This window comes from Schistocerca americana, chromosome X (genome assembly GCF_021461395.2).
Source record: "Schistocerca americana isolate TAMUIC-IGC-003095 chromosome X, iqSchAmer2.1, whole genome shotgun sequence".
NCBI lineage: Eukaryota > Metazoa > Arthropoda > Insecta > Orthoptera > Acrididae > Schistocerca > Schistocerca americana.
Window position 1 is genome coordinate 507,836,848 of NC_060130.1, and position 18,259 is coordinate 507,855,106.

The following is an 18,259-nucleotide window of genomic DNA, read 5'->3' on the forward strand; positions in this document are numbered from 1 at the left end:
TTTCAGTTTCTTAATCTCAATCTTCAGTTGTTTAAGAAATTCATAATTGCTTAATGAAGTACGTTGTTTTACTTCAGATTTCAGACTCGTCCGATGATGGGGCGACTAAGAAATCGTGGTAATGCATAGCGACTTTTATCGTGCAAGACTTTATTGACCAAAGTATTTTAAAATTGTGGTGGATTTGTTTACCATGAACATTTTTATGAGAGTGTTTGCCCTGGAGAGCAAAAGGAAATTGCCCAGTATTCTGGTTGATATTATTGGTAATATAATTATGCTTAGTACATGCAGTGCCCATAGATAATGTAGCAGAACTTTGAGCTGGTGTTTGTGCACTAAGCAACCTCTGTTTACTTTGTCACTCAAGACTATAAATGTATCATTGTCAGCTATAGGGTCTAGAGGGTCTGATACGACTAGCATGGATTTTTCTGAAATTTTGTATGAACATTCACACATGTTCCCAGTGAATATTGGTAAAGTTTTGTTTTCACCAATGTAATGTTTCCAGAGATCATCACTTTCTTTAGCCCGTAGCGCAACTATCGAAAGCCCACTTCTGAATTTTCGACAACTTGGAGACATACCATCTCCAGCAGTATTATCTTGAAAGAAACAAAACTAGGCCATCTTGTACAACTTATTCACCCTGAAGCAAAAGTCATAAAAAAATATTTCTTGAGCAGTTTTATATGGATAATTTTAACCAAAGTAGGATGAAAAAACAGATATTTGAAAAAGACGTGAAATTTAGCTTTTTATATCTCTGGAAGTAACTGCAGGATAATCATGAAACTTTGCACATAGTAAGTTACCAATACAGGGTTTTAGAATATAAAATTTCGTTCTACTACTGCTTTCAAGTAGTTTACAGATTGAAAGCGAAGTTCATGATATTTTAAAAATGCCAAAAATGTTAATTTATAGCCCACTTTCGCTAAATAGTCTTCTACAGACTCTTTTGAACCAATTTCATTGGAAAGTCCGTGCTCTAAACCACGTAAAACACTAATTTGGTTTTGGTTTTGCAGTGTAAACATAAGAGCCCCCCCCCCCCTCCCCCCCAAAAAAAAAAAAAAGACAATGAGAAGGTGGGAGTGCATTTAAAATATGCCTATATTCTGCTGGTACTCGGATTAAATCTAACGTGTTGTGTTACATTCTACAATTGCTTAGCACTCTCTGGGGGAAGGTAATATCAAGTCCTGATGACTAAGAAGTGAGGTAGTCGTTCCACTGTATAAACATCAAGAAATGGGTGTCGTTTTGTCATGATTCATCAGGACATATCTCACACACACACACACACACACACACACACACACACACACACACAACACAACCACTCGTCGTATAAATTGCCTTAAAGTTGTACACTGTTATCACATTGTGTAAGTTCTGGGATGTTCATAGCAGCCTACCTTTCCTTTTACATACTAGCTTAATTCCAGTTTAAAGTATAGCAAATTTTGTGTCTGCATAGTTTTCAGTTTATGTGAGCTGATGAAAAATTGTGTTGCTGTGGTCCAAGGTGACTTAATCACTGTTGGTTTCTTTTAAAGTGAGAAAATTAGCATTCCCATCACCATAGGGGCTACGCCCAGTAGCTGTGCATTGGCAGCCACTGATGGATTTCTGTACCACAACTTCCCAAGCCTGTCTTCACACAGGATCCCAAGCCTGATGATATATTTCTAGAAGTGTCAGAGGACAAATCCAGAAAATGTCTGTTTTAGGATCCTAAACATGTTGTTACGTTCAAGCTACATGAAATTTTACAGGTTTCATTAATTTTCTGTAGAACGTCATCAGGAAAACTATACTGTCAACCAGATGTTGTTAGTGAGGGTGCTGCGTCACCTCTTGATGACAAATAAAATAAATTTCCTGGGCCATGTGGGTGCATAAAGCTCAGCAGCAGTCTCGGATATTTCCAGCTCTCCACACCCTTCCATAAATGCATGCAGCCTATTTTCATGGCTGGAGGTCTGATATGTTTCTCTTCTGCACTGAGAGCATTAACGGCATTAAATTTGTTTTCATCAGCAAAGAAGAAAGTGATCGGAGTAAAGTTTTAAGAGAAGAGTGGTTATAACGTGGTCATACTTTAGCAGGAACTAGAGAAAATATCATTTTTTTCCAAATAATGATGCAACAATTCAGGTTAGCAGATTTTCAAATGATGAATAATCTTTTCTGGCTATAATTAGTGACAATAGTGGAGAAGATACATTAACATCAGACTTTGAATCAGGGCAATATTCTGCAAGCATTTATGAAAAAGTGTGGTTGATTGGAAATATCCTTGAAACTTCCCCAAAGGGGAAGAGGGAGGATGCTGTAATAAGCGTCATGCACTAACATGGCCCAGCAAATTCATTTTATTTGCCATCAAAGGCCACAAGTCCAGTGTTCCATAACAGCACGTTATTGCAGTTATTCCTCATGACATCCTACAGCAAATTAATGAAACCTGTAAAAAGTTAAAGTAGCTTGAAAGAAACCTAAGCTTAGGATCCTAAGAGAGACCTCTTTGAACTTTGTCCTCTGACACTTAAAGAAAGAGATCATCCGGCTTTGGGATCCTGCGTAAAGAAACCCTTACCAGGCTTTGAAACCTGTGGTAAAGAAACTGACCGGTAACAGCTGATGACTGACTATCGGATGTGGCCCCTATGGTGATGGGAATGCTGGTTTTCTCACTTTAAAAGTCACCAGCAGTAGTTAAGCCACCATGGACCATAACAACATATTTACACAATTTTTCATCAGTTCCCATAAAGTGTAAACTATGCAAACACAAAATATGCTATAATTTAAACTGGAGTTAAACTAGTATGTCAATAGCATTGCACAATAAAAGAACTCAAAATGGTCTATAATGTGAGTCCTTTGCAAAAAAAAGTCAGGCAGACTCATAAGAACTTCTGCAAAACTTGCACAATGTGATGATGGTGTACAGATTGAAAGCAGTTTATTCAGCTGTTAGGCAACAGTTTTACCAACATAATGTCCAGTGCCTTGGTAATACACAGTTAGTTTGATACCATAGCTATCATAGAGGAAAACAGGCTGAAATATGTCCTGATAAGTCGTGACAAAAATACACTCATTTTTTGAAGTTTGTATAGTTGTTCTGACTCGATCTCACTTCCTAACCATCAGGACTTCTGATGTTGCCTTCCCTATATAGAGTGCTAAGCAATTGTAGAACATAATAAAAAGATTTCAAATTTAATTTGAGTACTGCGGAATATGGGCCTATTTTAAATGCACCTCTACCTTGTTGTTGTATTTTTTTGGGGCCTTATGTGCTCACATTGTGAAAAAAATTAGTTTCTTTGGTGGTTTAGAACATGATCTTTCTAATAAAAACAGTTTCAGAAAATTTTATTTTGTAAAAGTTGGCTAAAAATAGCCAATTTTGGCGTTTTAAAAATATCGTCAACTTTGTCTTAAATTGCTGCCATGCAGTAAGAGAATGAAATTTTATATTAAAAAAAAAAAAAAAAAAAAAAAAAAAAAAAAAAAAAAAGCCACCTTGTATTGGTAAATTCTTACGTACAAAGTTTCAGGTTTATCCTGCAGGTACTTCCAGAGGTATAAAAAGCTAATTTTACATTTTTATTTATTTATTTTTTCAAGTGTGTCTTTTTTCAGCTGACTTTGGTTAAAATTATCCCTATAAAAATTGCTCAGAAATTTTTTGATGATTTTTACTTGAGCGTGTGAAAAGTTGCGTGAGATAGTCAAGTTTTGTTTCTTTCAAGAAAATATTGCTGGAGACATTGTGTCTCAACATAGCCGAAAATGTATGTGTATGTGGGGGGAGAATGGAGGATGTACTTTCGGTAGTTGAACTGTGTAATTAAACAAATGACTATATCCCTGGAAGTATTATATTGGCAAAAGTAAAACTGTGCTGATGACATGTGTCAATGCTCTTCCAAAATTTCAGCAAAATGTGTGATGGTTATGGGAAGCTTTTCTAAAATTAGACCACGTTGGCTCCAGTAAGGACAAAAAACCTGTCAGTGCAGTGGACTGTCTAATACAATTTTAATCTAGTAAGTTCTGGAGGTAAGCTAGAAAATAGTGTTCTTCAAATGGATAAGGACTGGATGCAATGGCCATTTATTGCACATTGAGTTAATAACTACATGTAATTACTTCAAATATCAAGTAATCTCTGTATTAAAGATCTGAAGTAGTATTGTTATATTTAGTTTGCTCCAGTCATTACATATAGTTCTATTGTTACGCTGTTGCCTGTTAGGAGTGAAACACACTATTTAAATTGTAGTATTGTAATCAGAGTAATTTCTTCACAAAATAGTTGTAAGTTCTGAGTCTTGCAATATAACATATGACAAATATTGTGTGTGGTGAATGCAGAGCTTTTGCTAGGACTTATGTACTACTTCCTAAACTTCACATGTCAAGCTTCGTGGGCAGATTGTAAGTCAAGGTGGAATAGATCCATCTGTAACCAACTTGTCAATGGAAGACTAAGTTTTAGTTGGAAGTCCTGTAATCTGCTAGGAAATACTATCATTTCTGTAGTTCTTAGTTTACTTAATCCATTGCTTTCTACATTTTAAACTAATTTTACTGAGCTGTTGCAAACAACTGGCATGTCTGTAGTCACATCATGAAGTTGTAGGTTCCCATACTAAGATAATTTTCAGTGGTGGTGGTGGTGGTGGTGGTGGTGGTGGTGGTTAGTGTTTAACGTCCCGTCGACAACGAGGTCATTAGAGACGGAGTGCAAGTTCGGGTTAGGGAAGGATTGGGAAGGAAATCGGCCGTGCCCTTTCAAAGGGACCATCTCGACATTCGCCTGAAACGATTTAGGGAAATCACGGAAAACCTAAATCAGGATGGCCGGAGACGGGATTGAACCGTTGTCCTCCCGAATGCGAGTCCAGTGTGCTAACCACTGCGCCACCTCGCTCAGTTCAGTCTAGTGATTAATCATCATATGCATTGATGAATCCATCTACCCCTTGCTGAAGTTTGGTAGAGTGATCCTATTCTGATTATCGTGAATTCTGCAGTAGTTTTTATTGGCAATAGGACAATGTATATGTCTTAACGGAACTGTGATGACATAAATACTACAAAATTTTCCTTTCATCTAGAGGAATTTTTTTTGATTTCTCAGGGCATTGCAAGTATAAATAATCTTAACGTTATAAATAACACAATTTTTCTTCTCTACATTCTGTTGTGTATACAATCATCTTAAATGTGCCATATTAATCAATGAGGCTTACCTTCAGCATGAAAATATTTTCCTCCCTCCATCCCTCGTGTGTGTGTGTGTGTGTGTGTGTGTGTGTGTGTGTGTGTGTGTACAGGTGGGTTTTTTAACTTTTGTATTTCTGTTACAGTGCTACAGGAGGAGCAGACAGTGATGTGGCTGCCTCTGAACCAGGAACACCTGTGGAGGACAAGGAAGGGGGCCAACCATTTGGTGCTGGTATGTTTTTTTCACTTGATATTTGTTGAGTTAGAGTGTTTGTATGTATGTACTGTGGAGATAATGAGGTCACTTGAATTGTGTAATACAATGTTTAAAGATGTCTTGTGCCAGAAATACATGTCACAGAAGACAACAGTGTACTCTTGCGTATTAGTTTTATATTTTCCAAGGTATGACCTCACTTCTTACTGTGGATTACGTACACATTTTGTTCTGTAGATCAAGGAGCTACTAAAGGATGGTAGGACATAACCTAAGTGAAATGGTTCTTATGGATATGGAATAAGTAAAAAATAAATCATTAACATATATTTGATGTAATAACAAGCTTCTCACGTAAAATGCAGACATATAGTTACACTACTGCATTGAAGATGTGCTGAAGCGAAGCCTGATTTTATTTCTTCGATACTATCAGTAAGATATACATTATTCGCTTGTGCTAAGAAACTTTCCATTGTAGTAGGATTTGGCCACCAACTCTTTAAACTAAACTTCATTAGTAGCTAAACTCTCCTGCTGCGTACTAAATTAATTTTTAGTGTACTGTAGCCTCTGAGAGCTATACTGAAGATCTAATTAGGCAATGACAATTGTTATTTTTAGAGACTAGGTCAGTAAATTGAGTTATATACTTGTGATTTCCCCTTTCCATAGGTGGTCATGAAACTGGCATGCAAGTGCCAGCTATCAACACAGTTTCTGAGATTTTCATTCCCAGGACCGTGCCATAATACTCTGCCCTTTGTCAAAGCTGCTCTTGGCATTGGATATCCCCATTTGTGTCCTTGATTTTTGCTACAATGATTGGTCTTTCATCTCTGCTCCTGTAATAAACTTTCCTTACAGCATCGCATGCTGCATTGCCACTGGGTCCCATGGTCATTATGTTTGGTCTCGTGCGTGCGTGTGTGTGTGTGTGTGTGTGTGTGTGTGTGTGTGTGTGTGTGTTTGTTCGCTAAGCTGTAGTTCTTAACATAATTATGTTATCTTCTACTGTGTGACAGTCTACTTGAATGTGTTGGCACTAAGATCACAGCCCATCTTAACGTGTTGCACTGATAAAAATGTGCTTGTTTGATCAGTAGATAGTGTGTGATCTTTTCCAGTTGATACTTGGACAAAGAGTGTGCAGCATCAGTTGTGCAAATAGGGAAGTGTTCTTTGATTGTTGAGAAAGATACCTTGAAGAGGGCCAGAACAGCTGAGCCTCCTTAAATATGTGCTTCGAACCACCAGTTCTTTGTGACTGTGGGTAGGCTACATAAGACCTCTTTTTTTTCCCAACTAACTGAATGCAAAGATGTACCGTTGTGCTGTATTGCCCCCTTTCTCATGCCTCAGCACTCCACTTCTCTATTAAGACAAATATTATGACTTTTCTTTTCTCCTGGTTTAGTGATCTGAAAAATCTCTTTCACAAAGATACCCACACATTTATGAAAATTGCAAAGATTATTTGGTTAAAGCCTATTGTTACTCTTCAAAGAAAAATATTACAGCCATGGGGAATATATTATTCAACAAGGAAATGCCTTTATGGTCATCCTGTGCAGGATATTAGTAGGTCTATTCATGGTTTGGAAATGGAAGAAATAGTTCATAACCATTTTTTTGTTATTCCGAAGTGAGTGTGAATGTCGATCTGTCTCTTTTAGGATTGACTTCAGTGTTTATGATTGATCTTCCATCATGGTAATGATCTCTGATGCAGTTAATACAGACTTGTAAAAAATTCGCCTGAAGACTAAAATCATTTGTACAGACCAGCAACAACTGAGGCCAAAGTTAATATTTATTTATTCATTTTAGTTCTTCTTTTTATTTAGAAAGATTGAAGGTGAGGACTGCCGTAAGATCTAGCATTTTCAGTAATCTTTTGGGTTTAAATCAGCAGCAGTCACCAGACTCTTAGTCTTCATGTTGGGAAGGCTTGCAGTTGGTGGATACTACGTGATATAAAAAAGGTTGAGCATTTGATGCTAGGTCAAAATTGATCTTAGCCACCATGTAAAGAAATGAATCAGTTTCATTCACGCAATGTGGCAGTTGCCCCTCAGGGTCTTGTTCAGTTGCCTGTTGGAATGTTGTTCATCATAAGAGTAAGATGTGAAGAGGTTGAGTAATTTCAAGATCAGGTATGTTATGGGGCGGGGGGTAGACACACACCTTTCACTGTATTTACCCGAATAACCAAGAATAAGCATCCTATTTTATCACAGGATCTTTACAAAATGATTCAGAGATTTGTTTGCACTGCCCTGAGGTGTCCAGCCAGGTTCAGGTGTTTAAGTAACATAATACACTGATCAGCCAGAATATAATGACCACCAACCTACTATCAATACAAACCTATTGAGGCGATAGCAGCATCACCTGACAAGGAATGACTGCTAGTCAGACAAACGCATGGTGCACACTGTACCAGTAAGCGTGCTGTCTGTGCAGAGAATGGGGAAGATGAGCATTCTATATGAGTTCGACCAAGAGCAGATTGTGATGGCGTGAAAGCTTGTTAGGAGCATTTTGAAAACTGCATGCCTTGTCAAGTGCTCGAGGAGTGCAGTGGTCAGTGTCTTCAACATATGGTGAAACAACATCAAGGTATGGGGTTGGGGGGTCATCCATCATTGTAGATGTTAGACATCACAAGCTTGCTAGAATGGTAAAATGGGACAGGCAGCAAATTGTAGCAGAACTAACATCCAGCATTAATGCTGGGCTGGTTACAAGGGTATCTAAACACAGAGTGCACTGAACACTCCTAACGTTCGGCCTCTGCAGCTGATGACCCATGTATATGCCAGTGTTAACATCACTACATTGGCAGCTATGACTGAAATGCGCATGTGACTACCGGCACTGGACGTTGGCGAAGTAGCAGAGCATTGCGTGGTATGATGAATTCCGATACCTTCTTCATCATGCCAATTGGAGGGTGTGAATCTGTTGTCTCCCAGGGTAACAGCTCCTTGACACCTCTACTGCGGCACTGAGATAAGCTGTCAGTGGCTCCATTATGGTGGGGAGAATATTCACATGGAATTCATGCAATGCACCATGACGAGCAAGGAGTATCGTACACAGGTTGCAGACCATGTACACCTCTTCATGACGATCATGTTTCCCGATGGCAGTGGTGTTTTTCAGCAAGATAATGCATCATGTCACAAGGCCAGGAGCGTGATGGAATGGTTCAAGAAACACAGTGGCAAGTTGCGGTTGGTTGCTGGCCATCCACAACTTGCCTTATCTGAACCTGATTGAACACATCTGGGATGTGATTGAATGTGACGTTGAAGCTCATTGCTGCGCTGCCCGGAATTTATGAGAATTAGATGACTTATGTATGCAGTTGTAATGCCAACTCTGTCCAGTTACCTACTAAGGCCTCATTGGTGCCATGCCATGAAATGTCGTCGCTGTTATCCGTACATGATCAGTGTCTTTGCGACATTGTGCTTCTTTTGTACTCCTGTCACTCCCCACTCCTTCCCCCACTACCTGGTTGCATGCCGCACCGGGTTGAGTGGTGAATGCCCACCAAATACTGGGTGTGAACTCTGATCCCTCGCTGCTTCTGCTGCCACTGTAGGGTGTGGAAGTCACTCGAGTGATATTGTTCGAAAGCTGGCTGAGTGCAGCTGCTTTCTCTGTTGGCCATGTGTATTTCAGTAGCCCCTTTAGAACACTCTCAAAATGACTACAATGGTAGGCTTCCTTCGTCTACTAGTACACAGGTTCTGTGGACCAATGTACGTAGCACATGTTCATGCTGTGAAGGATTGTGGCAGTTGGAGGTGTGGAAAAACAAATTTGCATTGATGGATTTCCTGTATTCACTGTCTCCCATAGTGCCGTAGGCTCCGCACTTGGCTAAGACATCCACAAAAGGGGAATTTGCCATTCTTTTGCACCTGCATAGTAAATTTGATGCTGGGGTGTTGAGAATTCAGATATTGGAGAAATTCCTTTGTCTGCAGACTGAATCAAAATCTCAGGATTATTCCGTAGTTCTCAAATCACAGCTTTCTTCACTTTTGTGAGGTTTGTTTTCAGTGGAAGGGTTCTCGTGAGCACGCGGCATTTTTCCAATGTAACTCCCATGTGGCCACACCACAAATGTTTCATCAACATACCTGGAAAAGCATGGAGAAATCAGTGCAGCTGTTTGCAAAGCCTACTCTTTGAAATTCTCCATGAATAAGTTTGCCACAACCAGTGATAGAGAGCATCCCATGGTGGTGCCACCTATTGGTTTATAATAATCACTGCCTAAGAGCAGAAGGGAGATGTGAGGACAACTTCATTCTCAGGTTGAATTTCTACTTCATAAGCTTGATGGAATCAGAAGAGTCCCTCTGGTAAAGAGGGAGACGGCATCAAACCTCACCATGAGGTCCTCAACATGAAGACATAGTTACTGCAGCTGTTGAATGAAATGTCTGGACTTCCTGATGTGGTGCTGCCACTCACTGATGTAAGGGCTTACTTAGTAGTCCCATTAGATGTTTGGCCACCTGGTACATACTTGCACCTGTATTGCTTACAGTAGACCATAGAAAAATGTATTGTTAGTGAATTTTTGGTAAGCCAGAGAGCCTTGGCTGTGCAGCAGCTCGTGGTCGAAGCTTGTTGATCTCTTTTTCCCCAGTTGCCAGCATAGAAGTTCGATGATGTTCCTTCTCACTTTGTTGGTCAAATCTACTTTGTTTTCTGTATGTTGTAACGTTGAGTAAGTTGTACATTTCACGATTTTGCTCTGACAGCGAAAGTAGTACAATGGCATTTCCTTTGTGTGCAGACTGAATCAAAATTTCAGGATCATTCCATGGTTTTCAAATCACAGCTTTTTTTCACTTTTGTGAGGTTTGTTTTCAGTGGAAGGGCTCTCGTGAGTATGCATTATTTTCCCAATGTACCTCCTCCGCTCCATCACTGGGGAGGGTGGAAAGTGGTTGTTCTTACCCATGATGATATCTGCAATAGGTATAACAGTTGGTACTGGTGTGAAATAGAGCTCCTGATTTCTCTGTGTTGTCTATCTTTTTTCCTGTGAGATTCATTACGGTTCTTCTTTGCAGTGCTTATAGTTGTTGTTCTTTTGCTGCTAGACATTTGAGCTTGGAGACATCTTTCGGTGTAACACTGTGTCGAGAGTGGTCTTTGTGAGCCCAGTAGACTCCGTCAACCCACTCAGTGGAGAGTAATCCAGATTTACTCTTCTTCTACGTGAATAATGAAAATTGAAATGAACAGCTGTATTGTAATTTATATGTCATTTATTCAAAATATGCTACCAGTTGAAACGCCCTTGAATATGGAAACATATATAACGTGCTAGTAAAGTGTAATGAGAATTCCAACAACAAAAATCACAGTTTGTGAGCAAAATGGGGATAAATTACATCATAAACTTAAATAATAAAAATATACTATTCATACCCATACAGAACAAAGTTTAGCACTTAATTTATGTTTCTTGCGCACGCATGCACACACACACACACACACACACACACACACACACACACACAATTACTTTCTTCAGTGACATAATGTACCCAAGGGGAGCCCACACATTCAATGAATTAAACCAGCAAAGGAACTGCAGTCACATATTTTCCTAACCAGAACACACAGGAATATGGGATATACCAATCATAAAATGAGATAACCTAATAACATAAAATCAAACAGGCAGAGTAAACAAATGTAAAAGAAACCTAATGAACAAATGTTCATTGGATAATTGAAACCCACTGAAATAACATCTGTCACATCACATATTCTCTAATCGACTCCAATATATAAACAATGTAAATCTCGGTCTAAAACTTAGTATACAAGTGGAATTGAAGTCGGAAGAAACTACAAAAAGTGCTCCATTGATATTATTATATAGCAACCCAGTTATAGTGTATCATTAAGCGAATGCGTAACTCCTGTAAGTAAAAGGCCATAAATATGCAATATCTCCAGAGTAACAACAAAATAAGTCACTAATGTTTCTTCTAATTCCAGGAAATGTAATGGACATATAACAATGTTGCCAACTTTAGGGACCTCCTCTGTCACTATGTACTCACGGGCTTAAAAGTAACATATGTGATACGTATTGACGAGCAGTTACCGAAGAACATCTTGTGCACAAATACTCTATTTATATGTAACAATAATCTATTAGTAGGAGTAAATCAGTAAAACCAATAGGCCCGTTTGTTTGAACACACACATACAGGACCGTGAACTTCAAAACATCCATATGAAAATCCAACAGCACGCAACCAGGAGACACCTATGTATTAATGTATGAGAGCAAGAAAATGAACTCCGAAGAGTCCTTAAGAAGGGGAACTCGGACAATAACTTACACAAACTTCACAAAAGCCAAGCACATTCCCTCATGTCCTTGCTAACCTATTTAAAGGTGGTGACATCCATCGCGTACCCAGTTGCAGTCAACATGAAAGTAATACTAGACAAAATGCATAATTCGTATATTAAAACTCTCCACACCTAAACTACACTGTGATAGGGGAACACCAGTGTAAAATCAAATCGTGCACAAACAGGCACTTCATCCTGGAAAACTCTCCACTGGAACCACATATCCAGTCACTAATGAACCAGACCCAAAACCATGCATTTAAAATGAAAATAAAAGTGGCACCTGAAGTCATTCATTATATAGCATAACATAAACCACAACAAAGTCACAACTGAACATTGCAAAAGCAAGCACAAAGTAGTAAAAAATGATGAAGTAATAAGAGAGATCAACATGCTCACATACCTTAAAAATAAGAAGTGGACCATTTGGACTAGATATTTAATAACCAAACAGCCTTTCCAATACAAGCACCACAGAAAATTCTAAAAACGTAAAAATATTCGAAAACTGTGTAAAAACTAAATATAATCCATATCGGGGACAAGAAGACATGAGAAAACATATCCACTTGTTTAAAGATGCAGAACAGTGAAATATTTGAATACCTGCAAAGCAGTGTGTGGCGTACACATCAACAAACAAAGCAACAGTACGAAAGTGCAGGGTGCAGTGCGGGAACTTCCTTATTTGAAACACGCAACACACACGGCTGTGATTCGACATGCATTCAGGAAACAGTTCAACATTGCGCCTGGAGGTCATGGTCCTGATGGGAAATAAACTGTTATGTGTGTAGATACCTTTATGGATACTGGAAGTGTGCAGAAAAAGAAATCAGGATCTTCAAGAACCACCAGAACTCCAGAAAACATGCAGAGGGGTAAGGATGTCGATTTTGAATTCCTGCTAGCGATCTGCACACAAACGTGCAGCTTCCCTTGCAATTTCTGAATGCACAGTGAGACGAATTATTCATGAAGAGATGAAATTTCGTCCATATAAACTGTCAGTGGTGCACACACTTCATCGACGTGATTTTGTTTCACGAAAAAATAAGTGTGAAGCCTTGATAGATGAGCTGCCTCATGACGCCTTAGTGTTATTCAGCAATGAGGCACATTTTCATTTGTCTGGCTGCATGAATAAACAAAATGTGCAGTATTGGAGTTGCACGAACCACCGAGAACTTAATGAGCAGCCCCTGCATGCAGAATGTGTAACTGTTTGGTGTGCACTGTCTAAAATTGGATTTATTGGTCCATGGTTTTTTGAAGAGAATGATAAGGCAGATACGGTCATTTCTGAGTGTTGCATTCAGATGATTCAGCAGTTTCTTATTCTAGAACTTTAAGAAATGGATGTGGGTCATGTTTGGTTCCAACAAGATGGCACTACAGCTCACACGACACGAACATCGATGACCATGTTGCACGAACACTTCCCCGATCGTCTCATATCTTTGAGGGGCGATCTCCAGTGGCCAGCACACTTGCTAGATTTAGTGCCATGCGACTTTTTCTTATGGGGCTCTCTCAAATCATTGGTGTATACCAATTGTCCACAGACCCTGGCTGAGCTATGGAACAATATTCATGTTGATATTGCCAACATCGACAGAGACATGTTAGAAAAAGTGGACCAAAACTTCTGATTTCGACTCTCCAAATTCATTGAGCAGAATGGATGCCATCTTCGAGATATCATTTTCAAAACTTAATGGAACAAAACTTTAGATGTTACTCTTTGTAAATAAAAAAAGAATTAAATTGATGTCTCTAATACTTTCTGATTTATGATTGTTTTTTTAAATAAAGGAGTTACCACACCACACCCTGTACAAGTGGAAGGTAAAATACGGCCTCCTGGTGTGATAAACTACTCAGTATGTGAAACTTGGTGATAGACAAACAGTACTGCTCCCAACCCAGAAACATCCAAAAATAATAGACCAGCACCATGGATCATGTCTTAGTTCAGTGAAAAAAACCAGGAGACTGTATGTGACATATGTGACACACACACACACACACACACACACACACACACACATCTGTGACTCCGTAAATGTCCAGCTGCCACAACCAAAAATGCAGTAATCACCTCAATTCAGACACCTATAAAATACAGTAGGAGTGGCAGCCATAGACAAAAAGCTAAATAGTGCAAAGAAGCACTATCTGTAATTGTAACACCCAAAAACACACGCTGTCATATAAGCTAAACTGTTAAATGTTATTAAGACAAAGACTTATATGTGGTCATTACTAAATGCACATAACCACCTCTTGAGTGACACAACACACTCTAGGGAGACAATTGTGTTCATACTACTGAGAACTATATGCAACACGACAATGGTCAACACTAAGCAGTGGCAATCCTTATAGCCCCGGTACCACCCTAAAAAGCAAGAATAGGCACTGGCATCTACACGGAACCTAGATCAGCCATACATTAAAGTAACTATAGAGGAGCTGAGACACTTCTATGTAAACTGTGGATAACAAATGGGAAGACATGAAATACTCATAAATAGTGTACATTAGACGGATGAAACACACAACTCACGGTAAAGCAGTCCTGGTATATTATAATAACGCAAAATCTATCTGCAGTGATGACACACAACCGTGAAGGGAACTCTGAAACCCTACAGGAGAAAATTAATCGCAGATAATAGACAATGACAGCATATGTACTCACCAAGTGTAATCTGCCATCAACATACAAACCACAGTGACAAAGAGCAGCAGTGTCTTCAAATGAAGAAAGTACAACCTATTAAGCATGTCATGCCAGCATGTTGTTGTTGTGGTTGTCTTCAGTCCTGAGACTGGTTTGATGCAGTTCTCCATGCTACTCTACCATGTGCAAGCTTCATCATCTCCCAGTACCTACTGCAGCCTACGTACTTCTGAATCTGCTTAGTGTATTCATCTCTTGGTCTCCCTCTACGATTGTTACCCTCCACACTGCCCTCCAGTACTAAATTGGTGATCCCTTGATGCCTCAGAACATGTCCTACCAACCGATCCCCTCTTCTAGTCAAGTTGTACCACAAACTCCTCTTCTCCCCAATTCTATTCAATACCTCCTCATTAGTTATGTGATCTACCCATCTAATCTTCAGCATTCTTCTGTAGCACCACATTTCGAAAGCTTGTATTCTGTTCTTGTCCGAACTATTTATCGTCCACGTTTCACTTCCATACATGGCTACACTCCATACAAATACTTTCAGAAACGACTTCCTGACACTTAAATCTATACTCGATGTTAACAAATTTCTCTTCTTCAGAAACGCTTCCTTGCCATTGCCAGTCTACATTTTATATCCTCTCTACTTCGACCATCATCAGTTATTTTGCTCCCCAAATAGCAAAACTCCTTTACTACTTTAAGTGTTTCATTTCCTAATCTAATTCCCTCAGCATCACCCGACTTAATTCGACTACATTCCATTATCCTCGTTTTGCTTTTGTTGATGTTCATCTTATATCCTCCTTTCAAGACACTGTCCATTCCGTTCAACTGCTCTTCCAAGTCCTTTGCTGTCTCTGAGAGAATTACAATGTCATCGGCGAACCTCAAAGTTTTTATTTCTTCTCCATGGATTTTAATACCTATTCCAAACTTTTCTTTTGTTTCCTTTACTGCTTGCTCAATATGCAGATTGAATAGCACCAGAGGGAGGCTACAACCCTGTCTCACTTTCTTCCCAACCACTGCTTCCCTTTCATGTCCCTTGACTCATGTAACTGCCATCTGGTTTCTGTACAAATTGTAAATTGCCTTTTGCTCCCTTTATTTTACCCCTGCCACCTTCAGAATTTGAAAGAGAGTATTCCAGTCAACATTGTCAAAAGCTTTCTCTAAGTCTACAAATGCTAGAAACATAGGTTTGCCTTTCCTTAATCTAGCTTCTAAGATAAGTCGTAGGGTCAGTATTGCCTCACGTGTTCCAACATTTCTACGGAATCCAAACTGATCTTCCCCGAGGTCGGCTTCTACCAGTTTTTTCATTCGTCTGTAAAGAATTTGCGTTAGTATTTTGCAGCTGTGACAATTAAACTGATAGTTCAGTAATTTTCACATCTGTCAACACCTGCTTTCTTTGGGATTGGAATTATTATATTCTTCTTCAAGTCTAAGGGAATTTCGCCTGTGTCATACATCTTGCTCACCAGATGGTAGAGTTTTGTCAGGACTGGCTCTCTCAAGGCTATGAGTAGTTGTAATGGAATGCTGTCTACTCCCGGGGCCTTGTTTCGATTCAGGTCTTTCAGTGCTCTGTCAAACTCTTCACGCAGTATCGTATATCCCATTTCATCTTCATCTACATCCTCTTCCATTTCCATAATATTGTCCTCAAGAACATCGCCCCTGTATAGACCCTCTATATACTCCTTCCACCTTTCTGCTTTCCGTTCTTTGCTTAGAACTGTGTTTCCATCTGAGCTCTTGATATTCATGCAAGTGGCATATGCAGCCAACAAAGTCTTGTAATCTGGTGGGTGGCCTCAGTATTTATATGTTGGGCGATCCTTGCGAATGTCGGTATTATACTATGCTCACTGCACCTCATTAAGAAGGTAAGAGACCTGAGGAGATGCCCTTTCCTGTCACGATGCTTATCCAGCTTTGTAAGTCTCGGAGAGATCACCTATAAAAACACGTACACTGTTAGGTTTGGTGAAAAATGACTTGGAAACTGTGTGTCTACTGTATTCCTTGCAATTGCAGCAAGGCAGACTGTGCAGTCGAAGTAAGGTGCAAGGAGCACAGGAGACTAACCTAACTTATGCATCAGAACATTGCATTGGCTACAGGGGACTCTGTGAAATTTGATGAAGAGAAATGCTGAGACAGAACTTGTCATTTTAGGACTGGGTTCTAAAGCAGTCTATGGAAATAAGTGACAAACAGCCTGATCAACAGAACAATGGCTCCACTCCAGTAAAGTATGGAACCCAACACCCCACTAGCTGAAGTCACAGTGTCAGCCAAGAAAGACTTCCGCACTCAACAGGTGTGGCAGAAGCACTGAGGGACCAGAGTTTGGCCCATCAATCAACAATCCCTTCTCCCTAGCATTCCACCTGGTGCAGCCTGCGACCACATAATGGGGGAAGGAGTGTGGAGCAATAAAGAGTAGCGAAGGTGTGTGATGCAGCAGAGAAGCTCATTCATGAAGGTGGCTTCGAGGTATGTTTTTGAAATATTGTGTTACAAAACACTGCACTTGGCTTGACACCCGAGGAGAATACAGACAGCTGATTTGTTGAAGTAGTTCAAGATACACATCTGGTTTAGAGAGAATGTACTAGCATGAAAATTCCCTCATGCCTTCCTTAAAACAGTTATCACATTAGTGATAAGTTACCCACCATACGCTGTCTCTCAAGTTTGTTTTGTTGTTGTTCTTCTTCTATGTAATGGTCATAACATATTACATGTATGTATGATAAATGTTTTGATGCAGTTTCTCGATTTCTAGCAAACGGGTTACTCTACATATGTTTCAGTTGTTTTTTGTGCTTACTTTTTGATAAGTGAGATAAATCCTAATCAATTTGCTGAGGTTGTGCACCCCAGACTCATATTTGGGAGGATGATGGTTGAAATCCCTGTCTGGCCATACAGAGCTAGGTTTTCCATAATTTCCTTAAGTGGCTCGAGGCAAATGCCAGGATGGTTCCTTTGAAAGGACACAGCAGATTTCCTTCTCCATCCTTCCGTAGTATGAGCTTGTGCTCTGTTTGTAATTACAACACTGTTGACGGGGATATTAAACTCTAACCCCTTCCTTTTTGTTGTTGCTGCAAGAATGAATATGGATATGCTAATATTATTTCTGTGTTGCGCTGCGAAGGTTGGAGACCCAGATTAAAGATTGAAAATGCATGTTGAGTCTTTTGTGGAAGTATTAAATTTGTTGAGTGTGTGTCAATAATTACCAAATTACCATGGTCACTACTAAATAAGCAGCATGGAAGATAACATGATAATCCCTTCATATCCCCATACAACCATCCTGATATAGGTTTCCCTGAACAATTACAGGCAATACAGGATAGTTCCTTCGATGAAACTACATCCAGTTAGTTTCTCTTGCTTTGTCCAGCTGAGCTACTACTTCATCTTTGATGATTTGTCAGTAAGGTGCTCTTCTGTCCCTTCCTGATTCGATAAAACAATTTTCGCTTTTCTGAGACAAATCGAAGAAAGTGATGTAAAGCAAGGTAATCCATTGCTTCAGGCGATAAGTGACAGTGTTGTGTCAACATGCAATAATGTGGGGGAGAGGAGGAGATGGTGGATGCTGGTGGAGGAGTAGGTTTCTCAAAGATGTTGCTGTGTGAAGTTGTGTTGCTGTG

At 39.5% G+C, this 18,259-nt stretch overlaps 1 protein-coding gene across 5 annotated transcripts in view; it reads left to right on the forward strand.

Annotated features, from left to right (window-relative positions):
- Positions 1-18,259, forward strand: part of LOC124555037 (synapse-associated protein of 47 kDa-like) — a 320,494-nt gene that overhangs the window by 169,766 nt on the left and 132,469 nt on the right. For all 5 annotated transcript variants that reach the window (XM_047128800.1, XM_047128801.1, XM_047128803.1 and 2 more), the window contains exon 3: positions 5,397-5,485. In XM_047128800.1, the coding sequence (XP_046984756.1) occupies positions 5,397-5,485 (89 nt within the window). The remainder of the gene's footprint in view (positions 1-5,396; positions 5,486-18,259) is intronic.